The sequence below is a fragment of the Strongyloides ratti genome, assembly GCF_001040885.1.
Source record: "Strongyloides ratti genome assembly S_ratti_ED321, chromosome : 2".
In the NCBI taxonomy this organism is placed as follows: Eukaryota; Metazoa; Nematoda; class Chromadorea; order Rhabditida; family Strongyloididae; genus Strongyloides; species Strongyloides ratti.
This window is the reverse complement of record NC_037308.1, coordinates 5,887,889-5,903,002: the sequence shown is the minus strand read 5'-3', so window position 1 is coordinate 5,903,002 and position 15,114 is coordinate 5,887,889. Positions and strand designations below refer to the sequence as shown.

The window sequence follows — 15,114 nt, the reverse complement described above, 5'->3', positions numbered from 1 at the left end:
TTATAAATGCTGCGCGAAAATAAATATCGTTATAAGAAACAAAATAAATGGAGTAAAATTTATTCAACAAAACAATCACCATTAAAAACAACATATTTTAACAAACCGTTATTTCACCTTATTATTTTATATAGTTGGTATTCTTATTTTCCCAATTCGAATTAATTCTTTTCCAAAAGATTCATACATTTCACCACCTTCTAGAAAAGCTGTTGCAGGTTCTCTCATTGTTAATGCAATTCTTCTTCCTATTATGTGTTTTGGAAAGATAGCATGATTCCAAACATAACGGGAATCATCAAACATACATAACATTGAACGGCGTGGCATATCAACAAAGCACAATTTTTTTTCCTCTGAATGTTCTAAAGTCATAATTGAACCATTAATTAAATTTAAACTAATTAAACGATTTCCCCAAATCCAAGTGTCATCTTTATGCATATCAATTGAGGAAAGACGGGATTCATCATACTCTAAATTACATAATTCAAAAGGCTGATACCGCCCGAGATCAGATTCCGATACATCTTTCATTCGTTGGAGAATTAAATCAGAGTAGTCCGGCATACCAACAAATCTATGTATTTTAACTTTTTGATATTTAAATGCAACCTGTGGCCCATAATCTTGTTTTCTACGTCCACTCTGTGACAATTTCCATTCTTTTTTATCAATACGATCAACTAAAAATTTTTCTTCTTCATCATTAATAAAATCTTTAAAAAGTAATAGTCCACCAATATCTACATAATCTTTATCTTTAAGTAATGCAAATGATGAAGAATCAAGTTTTTTTGTCTCAGCAACAATCTCTTCTCTACTAGCTTGATGAGACAATTCTGATAAAAATGCTTTTTTATGAACACTACTAAAAACATATACTGTATGATTTTTAAATGGATCATCTTCAAAATTTAATCTTTTGACACGTTCAGAATCTTTGCAAAATCTGCAAAACCTCACACCTTTGCAGCCGCATTTAACTGTACCCTCTTCACTCATTACTTTATTTAGGCCAACTAAAAAAAAAACACTCAATTGGAAAATCCACAATAGCTAAGTAAAATATTCCAACGTTATACATATTCTGGAACACTAATTTTATTATACTTTATTATTAAAACATAGTAAACATTAATTAAAAATCATAAAGTGTTATTTTGCATGATGCAATTTATATTCAATAAATGAAATCTAACAATGCCCTACGATGAGCACTAAAAAATACTAACTCTGCACAAACCACAAAGTTAACAATTGAGCTACCATAAAAATGCATAACTCTTTTAGAATGAAAATCTTTGTACAACTGAGGAAAATATAAAAATCAAATTAGTCAATAATAGAGGGTGTTTAAAATCGGTCAAAAAATATACAATAATAATAAAATATCATGAGATACAGAAAATGGGCAACAGGTATGATGGGATTAGATGGAATTCTTCTACTTATAGATCTTCGTCATGAAGATCCCCAACTTCGTGCTGATTTTCTAAACTCATATCTGTCATTGCTGAACCATTAGATGTAGATAAACCACTTTGTCCCGCTCTAGAAGGGCCGTTTTCGCCTCGGTATGTTTTCATTTCCTCTGCATATCGTTCTTTGTCCTCAGTTGCCTTTTTTTCATAAATCGCCTTCTCTTCATCAGGCAGATTTTTCCAAAACTTTCCTAGCTCTTGTGCTACCTGTCCAACTTTCCATTCTGGATGCTGACGTTGTACTTCCGGTCGTTTTTCATTTGAAAAAAAGAAAAATGCAGATAAAGCACGTTTTGGTGCATTTGGATCTTTTTTAGTTCTTTTACGCTTTTTAGTTACATCATCACCGCCATATGCAGCTACTTCAGCTTGATATCTTTCTGCATCTTTTTGTGCTAGCTCGTAAAAACGTCTTTTCTCATCATCAGACATTGTTTTCCATTTTTCAGAACATTTTTTTGAAATTTCTGTTACTTGGACATTTTCAGTTGGATACTTTTTTTTATGCTCTTCGTAACACATTTTTACAAAAAATCCATAGGGAGAAGTTTTACCCCTAACTGGAGGCTTAGTTTCACGCATCATAGCAAATTATAGTAAGACGGTTTAGAAATATAACTTATAACCTGAAATATACTAAGTTTTATTATTATTTAATATGTATAAATATATATATATATATTATATATACTATACATATATATATATAAATGTAAGACAAATACTCTATATACCACGTAATACGTAGAAATATTAACTCTCACAATCACTAATAAAACAGCTGGTTATATGATAATGTACGTTAAAGCTTTTATATATAGTTTGTTAGAAATGCGCGAGTCTATTAGGCAAATACATTGGGATATCCGAATGTTAAAAAGACATATTAGTATACTAAAGTGACATTAAATAATTTGAACATACTTTTTAAAATACTACTCTAAAAAGTTACATGTAATCATAATATAACTTATTAAATATATTATCTATATCCAAAACACAAGAGGTTAAATAGTGATAGAAGAATGTTTAATACATATAAATATATATAATCATAATTATATATATATATTTAAAATAATTAATCAAAAGCTTAATAGCTAATTATTCTAATAATATAAATTATTACCCGCCAAAATATTGTGCTACTTCTTAACATAAATGGTATAAATCAACATACAAATTTAATCAATCTTCATTTTTATATATAAAAGGAACTGGTTAGTTTTATCAAAGGTTCCCGAAAAGATCAACTAAAACATTAGAAAGTGTAAAAATTTAAGTTATAAAGAAAAAAACAGTGTATTAATAATATAAGAAATAAAATATATATTAAAATAATTGAAAGAAATACCGTATTATTTTAGTAGCTTTAATATAATATTAATTTAGGGAGAAATCTCTGAAGGCGATTACGGTAATTTTAAATAAATTTAATAAGGATTATATATGGTATCTCATTAAGTCACAAAGCCCCAATTATACTTGTTATTATAACTTGAAGCGCAATACCCCAATATAACTACTTTTCTATATTTGTATTATTCATGTTGATGTAAATAAAAGACAATATTAGTGTAGAACAACATATTTTTCTAAATAGTATTGTATGCATATAGGCGACACACCACCATTGCAATAATTTAGATGCGACCGGCGCGAATGTTTAAGAGCACTTATGACTATAGTGTGTATATAGGAAAGTTTAGAGTTCGCGACATAAGCAGTAACGTAAAAGCGCTTGTTAACTCAAAGATTAGATTCTATTTAGATGAAAAGAAAGACTATAGTAAGTTATGGATTGATAAAGCATATATAAAAATGGATCGTTCGCCACTTCTCGCATAGTAAAGTAAAAAGAAGAAAAAATATGACCATATTAAAAAAGAGAATCCAGAGATATGAAGTAAGGACATTTGTATATGTTAATTATTGAATAGTATATACGAGGCCAGAGATAGAAAGACTTATTAATAATAGTACTCTTAGGCCTTTCGACCAAGCATTTTTATATTTTAATGTTAGTAAAAGGCAGAAACGTAGAAATATAACATTATATTATATGCATAACATTGAATGTCAACCTTTTGCGCTCGAGTCACTTCTTAATAGTATTTACATACATAGTTCAAAACTAATATATATATAAAAGTATAGGATATCTATTTCAACATAAATTTTAGAGTAGTAATAATATCACATAGTGTAGATAACGTTTCAAATGTTAAATGGAAGGGAATAGGCAAGCATTACACGTTTTATTTTGTATTGATTGACTTGTCGTGTAGGTAAATTTTGTGACCTTAAAATATTTTTTTTTTAAGATAAATATTTTGTAAATTGAATATTAATATAGTAAAAAAAAAGGAAATTTTTTCTACTAATTATTATGGATATAACATTTTAAATTATTTTTAATTTTATTGGAATATTAGTAAAGAAATTATTTGTACTTTTTCAATAAAATTTTTATTTAAATAGTTGGAGATGTATTATATTTTACCTGTATTTGATATTTATTTTTGGTAAAAAAAAATGCTTTTCTATATTATTGTTTATGAATAAATAATAGTAAACGTTAGTTAAAATTGTTAATAATTTCAAAGCTTAAAATCTTAATTTATTTATCATTTAATGATAAGTTTGATTTGTTATCTACTGTTAACTATACATCGTTATATATAATCTTAAATGTTTCATATTATTCAAAGTGAAAGTTTAATGTTAATGGATAATTGATATAATATTACTTTTAAAAAAATTTAGTTTTTAATTAGTAGTATCAATTTTTATGTTATTTATGGAATATATGGATAGTTATAAAATTAAATTTAATATTTATTATTTAAAATTTAATATATCATTTTTTTGTTTGAATGAGACCAAAAAAAATTATAGTTTGAATATTTATTGTTACTTATGTTTTCCAATTTATATTTGATCATTTGATATAAAATGTTTTAGTAATAAAAATATTGTACTTTTTTTTACTTTTATTAATGAATTTAAATAAAATAAAATTATTTAATATTATGTGGTTCAAAGATATTCAAACATTTAATGAAAATTGAATTATCAAAACAATTTGTTCTGCATTGTGCTCTTAAATTTGGTGAAGTATAGGAAAAAAATTCATGACATTGAATACAAATTAATTCTAGTACATTTTTGTAATCTAAATTATCAAACTGAAGACAAATGTTTGTTCATAATATTAATATTTTGAAAAAAAAAATTTACTTACTTTACAAGTTTTGACGATTTTATATTTTCGTGGTGTACTATTTTGTAAAGATGCTTGGAAAATAATGATTATGATAAAAAGACAACAAGTAGGATATCTTTTTATTTTTAAAATCATTTTTTTAAAATAATAATAAAGTAAATGATAAAACAAAAATACTTTTGGATGGTTTTTTTAGTATAGAAACTTTTATAAAAAAGTTTTTTTTTTGAGTATTGAAATTTCGTTGGTAATTTATTTATTTATGAAATTTTATCACTGTTATTTTGGAATTTTTCAAACGTCATAGAAATTTCTATTTATAGTTAAACATGAAATAATAATTGTTTAATGCATTTTAAATTTATTTGCTATATTAATAAACAAATAATATTATGTTTCAAGGTAATTATGGCCAATAGATTTAAAAAAATTTAACATTTTATGCCAAAATTAAAATTTAACTTTAAAAAAATGTAAATTTTTAAAAGATATACTTAATTATAATATTTTAAAATGTTCATTTTTTAATATGATATTTTGATATATATATATAAATATATATATTTTTTAAATGACCATCAAACGTATTGAAGGTGGATTAATTATTGGATCTCGATTTAAAATATTAGAAAAATTAGGCGAAGGTATTTATTAAAAGTTTTACTTATTATCAAAAAAGAAAATTTTTTTTTTTCCAGGAGGATGTGGATCTATTTATACAGCAAGAGATATTAATACAGGAATTCGTGTTGCTGTAAAAACATCTGAAAATGGAACAGATGAGGCAAATATTTTAAAGATAGAAGCTGCAGTATTAAAACGTTTAGAAGGTAGAAATAATGTTGCTCAAATTTTAGCAGAAGGTAAAAAACAATCATTCTCATATATTGTAATGACACTTCTTGGTGGTTCTTTTACTGACTTAAAACATAAATGTAAAACATTTACAAGTTCTACATTAATAAGAATAAGTATTCAAATATTAAATGGTATCAAAGAACTTCATGAAGTAGGTTTTATTCACCGTGATATTAAACCTGATAATATTTGTATTGGTCGAAAAGGTGGAGCATTAAAAGTTATTCATTTATTAGATTTTGGTTTATGTCGTGAATATATTATTACAATTGATGGAAAAGCTACACTAAGGGAACCACGTCAATCAAAAATATTATTTAGAGGAACACCAGTTTTTTGTAGTATTGATGCTGGAAATGGAAAAGAGCAAGGAAGGCATGATGATTTATGGTCTATGATGTATGTAATAGCTGATTTAATATCATCATTACCCTGGAGATTTCTTAGAGTTTCTCGTGATGAAATAACAGCATATAAAATTGAGACAAAAGATGAACATCTTTTTCCAGGATATCCAGAGTTTATTGAAATAACAAAATATTTACGGACACTAACATATTATAAAAGACCTGATTATGGAAAAATTTATCTTGTATTAAAAGTAAGTAATTATATAAAATATTATTTTAAAATAATTTTTAGACTGTTTTAACTTCTAATGGTTCATTATTTACTGATCCATATGATTGGGAGGTAAAAAAAGTATATGAAGAGTCAATGGAGGTAGATGAACCAGATTCAGCATTTATGAATCAACCGATTCAAGAACGAAAATCTCAAAAATCAACAAATAAAGTTGGTAATACAAGTACACGTACAATATTTAACTTTTTAAGAAGTAAAAAAGTTAATGTATCTCTTTTACCTGAAGATTTAAAAATTCTTGACAATTGTTATACATTAGAAAATTTTGAAAAAACAAATATGAATTTTTAAAATATGACTTAAAAATTTTTTAATAACTTAAAAGTAAAAAACATATTTACTTATAACTTTCATAAAAAACATACAATTTAATAAATGTAATTTCATAATTTCATTTTAATTTAAAACGTTTAAACTTTAAAATTCTTACAAACGATTAATTTTTATATAAATAAAATAAAATAAAAAAAAAAAGTGTTATGAGTAGTTTAGGTAAAAAACTATTTTAACTAAAATATTTATATGCATACAATTTTTATATTTAATTATTCAATTTTTTATTATTTACCATTTTATTTTAGGTAATTAATTATTGGTATATCAGGAATTATGTCACATATTTTATCAAATTCTTTATTAAATATTCCATGTTCATAATTTTGAGAAATATAGTCAATAATTAAATTGATCTTGAGTAAACGTTGAATATCTGATTTATAATAAGTAATTGAATAATTAAATAATGCTACATTATATGATGCATACATTGGAGCAACAAACATTAAAATTGAAATTTTTTGACTAAGTTTACATAATAATAAACAATATATTATACGTAATTCTTCATCATTAACTGTGACGTGAGTCTCATGAGGGAAAAATTTTGCTAAAATATACTTAGCTTCAGGGAATTTTATAGAAGTTTTGTTATTAAAACAATATAATAATGAAAATAATCTCCAACATTTTTCTATTATTAAAGAAGACTGATTATTGTCAAGAATTGCAATTGGAGGTAATTTTTTTACAAATTCCAGTGCTTCAAATATCAATGAATAAATATTTCTTGTTATATAATTTTTAAATATAGAACCATCAAAATTAAAAAAAAATTTTTTTCTTCCCTTTCTTGGTCCTCTTTCTTTTTGAACAGCTGCTTTATTCATTTGTAAATCATAACATTTTCTTAATCTACATGCTGGACACCAATTTCGACGAGTTTTGTCAACAGGACAATTGTTATCTCCAGAAATACAAACATATTTAATATTTTTTCTAATACTAAACAAATTATAATTTATAAAATTATCTTACCATCGTTTCCAAAAACATCCACAGCCATCACAAGCATAAATTCCATAATGTCTACCATATGATTTGTCACCACATATTTGGCATGGTGTTTCAGATGGTGGTCCTCTCCCCATACCTTAACGTTATAAAAATTTTTTAAAATAAAATTAGCAAAACGTTAGGTAAAATGTATATAAAATGTTACTGGTAAACTCAAGCACAATCTTTTAATCCTGATATTATAGTGCTAATTATAATGTAAACTGATATACCTTATTTCTATATGTAATCAACAGGGATTTACACTCATTTGCACTTTTTCTTTTCTAATATAATTTTTACCTTTTCTTATATTAATTCATTAACTTCTGCCATTTCATGTGAATATTAAAACTATGCCTTGTGACAATAATAGGTCTTCTACTTTGGTTAGTTAACTTTATCGTATCTTTTTATATAATTATTTAAACAAATACTTTGTTTGAATATAATTTAAATTTATACTTTTTTTTTTATTGAAGAAAGCTATATTATCTTATATAAACATTAAGTGTTAAAATAATTGAATGGCAAATGAAACATTTAATCTTTAAATACATTTATTTTATAATCCAGTATATGTTAAAAAAAAACCGTTGTAATTTATATGGTATGTATTGAAAAAAAAAACTTTAAAATATAAAAATTATTGAATTTGACAAACATTTTGATTTTGGTTATGATTCAATGGAACTTGCCTTCGACTATTTTGCATATGAAGTCTAATATTTTCCATTCGTTCAGCCAATTTCCGATCTATTTCTTCTTGTGATAAATTTGGATTTTCCATTAAAATATTTTGCAATGTTTTAGCTAACATTTCATCATCTAAAACATCATTTCTACAAACATTGTTTTGTGTTATATTTGCCCTTGAAACCACTGAATTTTTGACATTTGATATTGTTTTCCTTTTTTCACAATCATGGTCTTTGGGAAATCTATGAGAAATACAATAATTTAATCCACATTTACTACATTCTATTGGAATTAATTCTTTTTTTTTACAATTTTCTACATTACATGAATTAGTAAATATTTTCTTTTTCTTTATTTTACAACCACTATCTATATGATGACTCATTTTTATATCAATGTTTTCATTTCTTCCTACAGGAACAGGTTTATTACACATAGGACAAATAGGGACTTGATTATCTTTTTCTAAACCTTTTTTACATTCATGACTTATATATTGAATATGTTGTCCACAAAAACATTCAGAACAAGCATCACATTTCATTGGAAGAAAATCTTTAAATAATTATTATTATTAATATATTATAATAAAAAATATATCTTACCTAATTTTCTACAATCAACATATCCACAATGTGTTCCTAAGTCAAAAAATTCTGCCATTATGATATGATAATATATATTTTAAAATTATTGTAAGTGAAAAAATTTAAGTGTATAATTATGGATGAAGGTATCAGATGTGCTTTTGAAATAAAGGGACGTCCTACCAATCTTGGGAAACTCCAACAGGTCTAGATGCTGTTATTGGGTATAACTTATTTAATGATAAAATTTTGTATTCGTAGGAAAATTTTATTAATAATAATATTATAAAACTTATTTAATGATTTAATTTTTATTTTTTTAATATTTTTAACAACCATCGACAATTTTTAATGACAGATTTTAATTCCAGCCTATCATTTAATGTCTTTCTTCATTTAACTAGACTCTTCTAGTAAACACAATATAACGTCATCGTAATCAATTTTAAGTTATCTACTGCTGTTTATTTTACTCTTGATATATCTGTTATCGTCAAAAATACTATGGCTTTACTAGGTTTTCATGTTATAGTTTCACTCATACTATTGTTTCTTTTTAATAGATTTAAAAGTAAATTTTCTTTTATAAATTTTTTTATCTCTAAAAAGTAAGTTGAAATTTTTTAAAAACAAGTATTTTACTTTTTTTTTAGTTTATATCGATACTTGCCACCAACATTAGAAGAATTAAGAAAGATCAATGAAAAAACATTTGGTAAAAGTTATCGTGGAAAAAATAAAAAACAAAAAAATCAAACTGTAGAAAATGATTTTAAAGTACCGAAAAATATTGAATATAGTTTACATGCATTCCCAGTTATTGATAGACATATATGTCAATTGAATTATTATCCAACATTATATTGGCTTATTGATTTTTCAATATTTGCAATTTTTGTTTTTACCATTTCTGAGACATTCTTATTTTTCTTTCCATCAAATCAAGATATCAATATTTCAATGTTATGGCTTGTATTGTCTTTTGTTTTTGCCCTCCAATCACTACTTACCTTAACATATTCATTTTTCTTTGATGAAACTTTTACCTCTGAAAGAAATCTCATTTTAAGTTCATTGGCAATTTATTTTGTTGGGTGTATGACAATAACAATGTTTGGAAACAAATTTTTGGATATTAATTTAGATCAGGCATATAATACTTTGACAGATATTATTAATAATTTTATTGAGTCACAGGAAATTGAAGGAATATCAAAATTAGAGAAACGTTCACCACTTCTAGTTTATTTATTATTTTCTGTTATATTTTCATTAATTGGATCAGCCTTAGTATTTCCTAGTCTTAGGTATGCCACAATGTATAATGGTGCTTTAAAAAGTGTATCAAAAATAGAAAAATTATTACTTCATTCAGTATTTTTATTACCAGTATTTATACTTACATTATTTACAACACCTGTAAAAAATGTTTTTGTTAATGGAGAAGGAAAATTTAATGTTACAGAACATCAATATGAGTTAATAAGAATGAGTTTTATATTTATATGGGTAATATTACGCCTTGTTGTTCGTATACCACATTTACAATCATTTTTAAATCTTGGTTATGAAAATGCCATAGCTTTAAAAAAAGAACATGGTAATATTAGTGCATCATTACTTATTCGTTCAATTCAACAATATTTTGTCTACTTTTGTGTAGCTTGTATTCAATATATAGCACCAATTATCATGACTATATGCCTTTTGTTGATTTATAAAAATCTTGGAAATATTTGTATTTTTTCAGAAAAGTGTACTTCACCAATAGAATCTAAAGTACCAGGGAGATTAGGTCATCTTCTAGAACCATCTGTTCAAGCTATTATATGGCGATACTTTTTATTTATGACATTATTTACAAATACTGCTTTTAGTATTTTTGGAATGATTAACAAAGTATATTTTGATACTGCATAGATTTATTTTTTTATAGGTTTTTTTATATATGTAATTTTGTTAATAATTGTTTATCTTTTGTTTTTTTTATTATTATTATTATAATTAAAAGTAAGAATTACTGTTTTTATCAGTTGTTATATATATATATTTTTTTTTTCTTCATATTATCATTATTTATATAATTACAGTATATAATTATGTGTGAACCTCCTATAATATATGGAATAGATTTACCTGCACGATGTTTAATTTCACTTCCTTCTGAAAATGATCAAAATTTCTTTCTAGTGGGAACACATGGTGTGAGAAATAAAAATGAATTACATGTTTTATTATATGATGAGGAAGTTGAGAGAGTCTCCACAACTTCATGTATTTTTGATAGGGGAGAGATAAAAGAAATGGCAGCAAATAATGGTAATCATGTTGCTATTGGAATATCAAGTGTTTCTAAAAATAAAGTAATTGGTAGTGTTGAGATTTGGGAACATGAACTTAGTGGAGATGATAAAATAAAGTATTCTACAAAAATAGATGTACTTGATAATTCAGATAATCAACCAAAAATAATAGAAAGTGTCAATTGGAGTTCTGATAATTTGTTAGTTGCTTATGATAATTTTATTCAAATATTTAATATTTCTGATAATTGTAAAAGTAATCAAAAGCCTTCTGAATTTTGTCAACGTGTCCTTTATTCAGCTTTTGATCCATTTTCATTGTGTAATGTTGCTTTTGCTTCCTCTGAATCTCATCTATCTCGTTGGGATTTACGTGAAAATGGGTTAGAAGATATTTTTGTAAATAATAATGTAACAAGAATAAGAACATTTGATTTTAATCCTAATAATCAGTATTATGTAGCTTTAGGTTGTGATGATGGAAAAATTATAATATTAGATACAAGAAATACTTATAAAATTTTAAATTCATATAATAATCACTGTCATTGGATTCAATGCGTAAAATATAATCCTGTGCATGATCAACTATTACTTACTACAGGAAGTGACAATTTAGTTTGTCTACACAATTCTATCTTAGATGAAAATAAAAGTTTTGATGACTCAAATGAAACTAGTAGTTTTTCAAAAAGTATTCCTGATGGTTTAATTACTAGACTAGTTGATCACGAAGATTCTGTTTATTCATGTGCATGGGGATGTGCGGATTCATGGATATTTGGAACATTAAGTTATGACGGTAGAGTTAATATTTATCGTATTAATCGAGATATAAAATATAATATTATGAATTTATAAAGATATATTTATTTCTTATTATGTGTGTACTTTATTATTAAAAACGTTATGTTATAATTTGACAAACTTAATCAATCTTCAATTAGCCTTTTTTTTTAATATTTATATTATAAAGTATCAAAAAAAAATTATAGATTAACATTTCAAAATGCAAATTTCTTCCCTTTTATTTTCATCTTCTTTATCCAAGTTATAGTCAATGTTAACATCTTTCTTTTCAATATCTTTAAGATTCATGTTTAATTGTAGTATATCTTTATCACTACCTTTTTTATCATTAACATTACTATTTTTACATTTTTTATTGCATTTACATGATCTAGTTAAAGGTAAATAATACTGCTCTTTTTCTGCTACAATACATTGTTCCATAGTAGGTGGAAAATTTATACAATTGCAATTTATTTTATTTTTATGTGAACATGACTGATAAGTACATGAATTATAAAAATTTTCAATAGGTATAACATTACATGATGTACAAATTGAAATATTATTAAATTTTGCCAAGCCCTCATCATTTAAACAACATGGTGATTTTGTTACTTCATCTCTACACAAAACATGATTAATATTATAATTTTTTAATGGATACTTAGATAAGTTATGAAATGATGGTTGTTTCTATAATAAAAATAAAGTAATAAAAAAATATACCATTGTCTTACCAAATTTTGAATACATTCATTTTCTTTTTTTCTCTTATTTATTTTAATATCCTCTTTTTTTTTACATTCATACAAATACCAAGTCAAAGTTATTAACAATATTAAAAGTATTAAAAAAATGATAATTATAACTCTCCAAATATTTACACAAAACTCTTCATGTATAAAACCATTTTTAAAATCAGTAATATCTTCATAAGGAAAATACCAATAATATTGTGGATGGTCATTAATCATTTGATAATGATATTAGTAATAAAAATAATCTAAGATTTTTTTATGTTCCAATAAAAAATTTCTTTATTAATATTATCATATAACAGAAGGATTTGCATTTTAAAATTAATGAAATTATTTTTCATTGGTTATTATATTATAAATATTAAAAAAAATATGACGTTATTTAAAAACTAAAATTGATAATAACAATAAATACATAAAAACATATTTATTTAAAAGATAAATATATAAAATATTTAAGATAAATAGATACAATATCGTAAAGTTTCAATAAATTTAATTAAAAATAAATACTTATGTTATAAACACTATAAAGTTAAAAGAAAATTAAATATTATCACAAAATAAAAATACAAAACCTTGAAAATTTGTTTATTAATCATAAACTGATAGTAAAATTTAGTTTACCTAAAAAAAGTCATGAAAATATAACAAAAAAAGTTAATGTTTAAACTGAGGAAAGTTTCAAAAATACACTTTATTCCAAATTTTCTAAGTAAAAGTTTCTTTTTTTTTTGCATCACAAATAGTTTGTACATTTTTTTATTTATCTATTATTTTTATTATATATTACTTATTAATGGGAGATTCTTTAGATGACCAAAACACAGATGTATCAGAATCAAATTTTTTTTCTATTGAAAAAACTAATTGTATTGATGAAAATGATTTACTAACACTAAAAAATGACAAGAGGATATCAGAGGCTGTTTTAGAAATGTTTAATCGTAATTTAGGTCTTAATTCTAGTATTTCACATTTTCTATGGAAAAGTAATTTTGATAAAATTTCCTACATTAAAATGAGGAATCAAAAATCACATAAAGGGACAGGTAAACAATTAAGAAGTACAAAAGAAGTGGAAGAAGAAGAAATTAATGAGTTTCAGTATAAAAATATTGCTCAAATAAGAATCAAGGATAGATCATTATCATCAAGTTCATGTTATGATGTAAAATTTTTTAAATCATTTGAAGGTGAACCAGAATGTTTTATAACAGCATGTAAAAATAAAATTTTTGTATATAAAATTGGAAATAGGGAAAGAGTTAGTGAGGTTGTTCATATTGGAACAATTGCATCAGGAAATGAGGATGAAGAATTTTTTGCCTTAAATGTAGGTTGTATTGAGAATAATACTAGGAGAATAATTGTAGCTGGTGGAACATGTAAAGTTGTTCAAGTTTACCGTGCTACTGATGGTATTTTAATGCATAATTTATATGGACATTCAGAATATATTAGTTCTATAAAATTTTCACCTATTGATCCTGAAATAATTATAACAGCATCAGGTGATGTAACATGCCGGATGTGGAATATTAAACATGGTGTTGCTATTGCTTGTTTTAGTGGTGCTTTTGGACACCATTATGATGTGTCTGATTGTGATTTTTCTTTGTGTGGAAATTATATAGCAACAGTGGGAAAAGATTATAAAGCTTTGTTATGGGGAATTAATAATGATGAAAATTCTGTTTCAATGAAATTTCCTAATTTCTCTAAAGATAGTGTATTATATCAATTTAAACTTCCTGAATTTACAAAACCTTTAAAAGAATTAAAATTAGAACAAAAATTAGAAAAATGCAAAGAAGAAAGTGTAACAAGTAATCTTCGGGATGATGGTTCTGTTAGTCGGACGACATTTAGAAGATTTCCAATTGCTGTTAATCAAATTCTTCACTCAACCATTATTGATAGTGTACGTTTTTTTAAAGATTATTTAATTACAAAAGATCAAACAAATATTATAAAAATGTGGAAATTTGGATCTCCAACAAATGGAATACATGGTTCAGGAAATATTTTAAATGCTGAAACAAGATATTTTGTTCTTAAAGATTTTATATTACCATCACCATCAGATACATGGTATAGAAAAATTTCATTAAATAAAAAATGTAATATTCTTGCTGTACCTACTCAGGAAGGTAAAATTTATCTTTTTAATGTACTGGAAAAAAAGACTTCATCTTTTCCAGTTGCAATTTTAGATCACAAATTTGGGAAATTAAAACAAATTGAAGTACGAAATATAGCTTTTAGTAATAACTCTAATTATATTGTGTCAGTTGGTGACAATCATACAATTAATGTTTTTAAAAAAATAAAAAAAAATATATAATTCCTATTTTACTACATTTTATGTATTGTTTCTAATAACTTTTTTCGTTTGTATTTTACAAATAGTGTAAATAAAATTGTATT

General features: G+C 24.3%; 10 protein-coding genes across 10 annotated transcripts; 4 read left to right on the top strand and 6 right to left on the bottom strand.

The window, feature by feature from the left end:
• Window positions 1-126: 126 nt before the first annotated feature.
• On the bottom strand, window positions 127-1,005 carry SRAE_2000188600 (Alpha-ketoglutarate-dependent dioxygenase alkB homolog 4; the record flags this gene model as incomplete). Its single annotated transcript, XM_024652890.1, has 1 exon — window positions 127-1,005. The coding sequence occupies one exon, from the start codon at window positions 1,003-1,005 to the stop codon at window positions 127-129; it is 879 nt and encodes a 292-aa protein (XP_024506422.1).
• Window positions 1,006-1,451: 446 nt separating this feature from the next.
• On the bottom strand, window positions 1,452-2,069 carry SRAE_2000188500 (High mobility group protein DSP1; the record flags this gene model as incomplete). The annotated part of the gene is made up of 1 exon (XM_024652889.1): window positions 1,452-2,069. One exon carries the CDS (start codon window positions 2,067-2,069, stop codon window positions 1,452-1,454), a length of 618 nt encoding a protein of 205 aa, XP_024506421.1.
• A 2,435-nt stretch (window positions 2,070-4,504) lies between these two features.
• Window positions 4,505-4,845, bottom strand: SRAE_2000188450 (Crustacean neurohormone family-containing protein; the record flags this gene model as incomplete). The annotated part of the gene is made up of 2 exons (XM_024652888.1): window positions 4,505-4,672; window positions 4,729-4,845. The coding sequence occupies 2 exons, from the start codon at window positions 4,843-4,845 to the stop codon at window positions 4,505-4,507; spliced, it is 285 nt and encodes a 94-aa protein (XP_024506420.1).
• A 436-nt stretch (window positions 4,846-5,281) lies between these two features.
• On the top strand, window positions 5,282-6,504 carry SRAE_2000188400 (Asator; the record flags this gene model as incomplete). The annotated part of the gene is made up of 4 exons (XM_024652887.1): window positions 5,282-5,354; window positions 5,409-5,967; window positions 6,016-6,169; window positions 6,211-6,504. The coding sequence occupies 4 exons, from the start codon at window positions 5,282-5,284 to the stop codon at window positions 6,502-6,504; spliced, it is 1,080 nt and encodes a 359-aa protein (XP_024506419.1).
• Window positions 6,505-6,785: 281 nt separating this feature from the next.
• SRAE_2000188300 (Zinc finger, nuclear hormone receptor-type domain and Nuclear hormone receptor, ligand-binding domain and Zinc finger, NHR/GATA-type domain-containing protein) lies at window positions 6,786-7,640 on the bottom strand (the record flags this gene model as incomplete). Its single annotated transcript, XM_024652886.1, has 2 exons — window positions 6,786-7,456; window positions 7,544-7,640. 2 exons carry the CDS (start codon window positions 7,638-7,640, stop codon window positions 6,786-6,788), a joined length of 768 nt encoding a protein of 255 aa, XP_024506418.1.
• A 551-nt stretch (window positions 7,641-8,191) lies between these two features.
• On the bottom strand, window positions 8,192-8,907 carry SRAE_2000188200 (Zinc finger, AN1-type domain-containing protein; the record flags this gene model as incomplete). Its single annotated transcript, XM_024652885.1, has 2 exons — window positions 8,192-8,799; window positions 8,850-8,907. The coding sequence occupies 2 exons, from the start codon at window positions 8,905-8,907 to the stop codon at window positions 8,192-8,194; spliced, it is 666 nt and encodes a 221-aa protein (XP_024506417.1).
• A 60-nt stretch (window positions 8,908-8,967) lies between these two features.
• SRAE_2000188100 (Transmembrane protein 161A/B family-containing protein) lies at window positions 8,968-10,751 on the top strand (the record flags this gene model as incomplete). Its single annotated transcript, XM_024652883.1, has 3 exons — window positions 8,968-9,036; window positions 9,282-9,439; window positions 9,485-10,751. The coding sequence occupies 3 exons, from the start codon at window positions 8,968-8,970 to the stop codon at window positions 10,749-10,751; spliced, it is 1,494 nt and encodes a 497-aa protein (XP_024506416.1).
• A 179-nt stretch (window positions 10,752-10,930) lies between these two features.
• Window positions 10,931-11,995, top strand: SRAE_2000188000 (Protein TSSC1; the record flags this gene model as incomplete). The annotated part of the gene is made up of 1 exon (XM_024652882.1): window positions 10,931-11,995. The coding sequence occupies one exon, from the start codon at window positions 10,931-10,933 to the stop codon at window positions 11,993-11,995; it is 1,065 nt and encodes a 354-aa protein (XP_024506415.1).
• Window positions 11,996-12,130: 135 nt separating this feature from the next.
• SRAE_2000187900 (Hypothetical protein) lies at window positions 12,131-12,900 on the bottom strand (the record flags this gene model as incomplete). The annotated part of the gene is made up of 2 exons (XM_024652881.1): window positions 12,131-12,619; window positions 12,664-12,900. 2 exons carry the CDS (start codon window positions 12,898-12,900, stop codon window positions 12,131-12,133), a joined length of 726 nt encoding a protein of 241 aa, XP_024506414.1.
• A 583-nt stretch (window positions 12,901-13,483) lies between these two features.
• On the top strand, window positions 13,484-15,031 carry SRAE_2000187800 (Polycomb protein EED; the record flags this gene model as incomplete). Its single annotated transcript, XM_024652880.1, has 2 exons — window positions 13,484-14,837; window positions 14,889-15,031. 2 exons carry the CDS (start codon window positions 13,484-13,486, stop codon window positions 15,029-15,031), a joined length of 1,497 nt encoding a protein of 498 aa, XP_024506413.1.
• Between the last annotated feature and the right edge of the window lie 83 nt (window positions 15,032-15,114).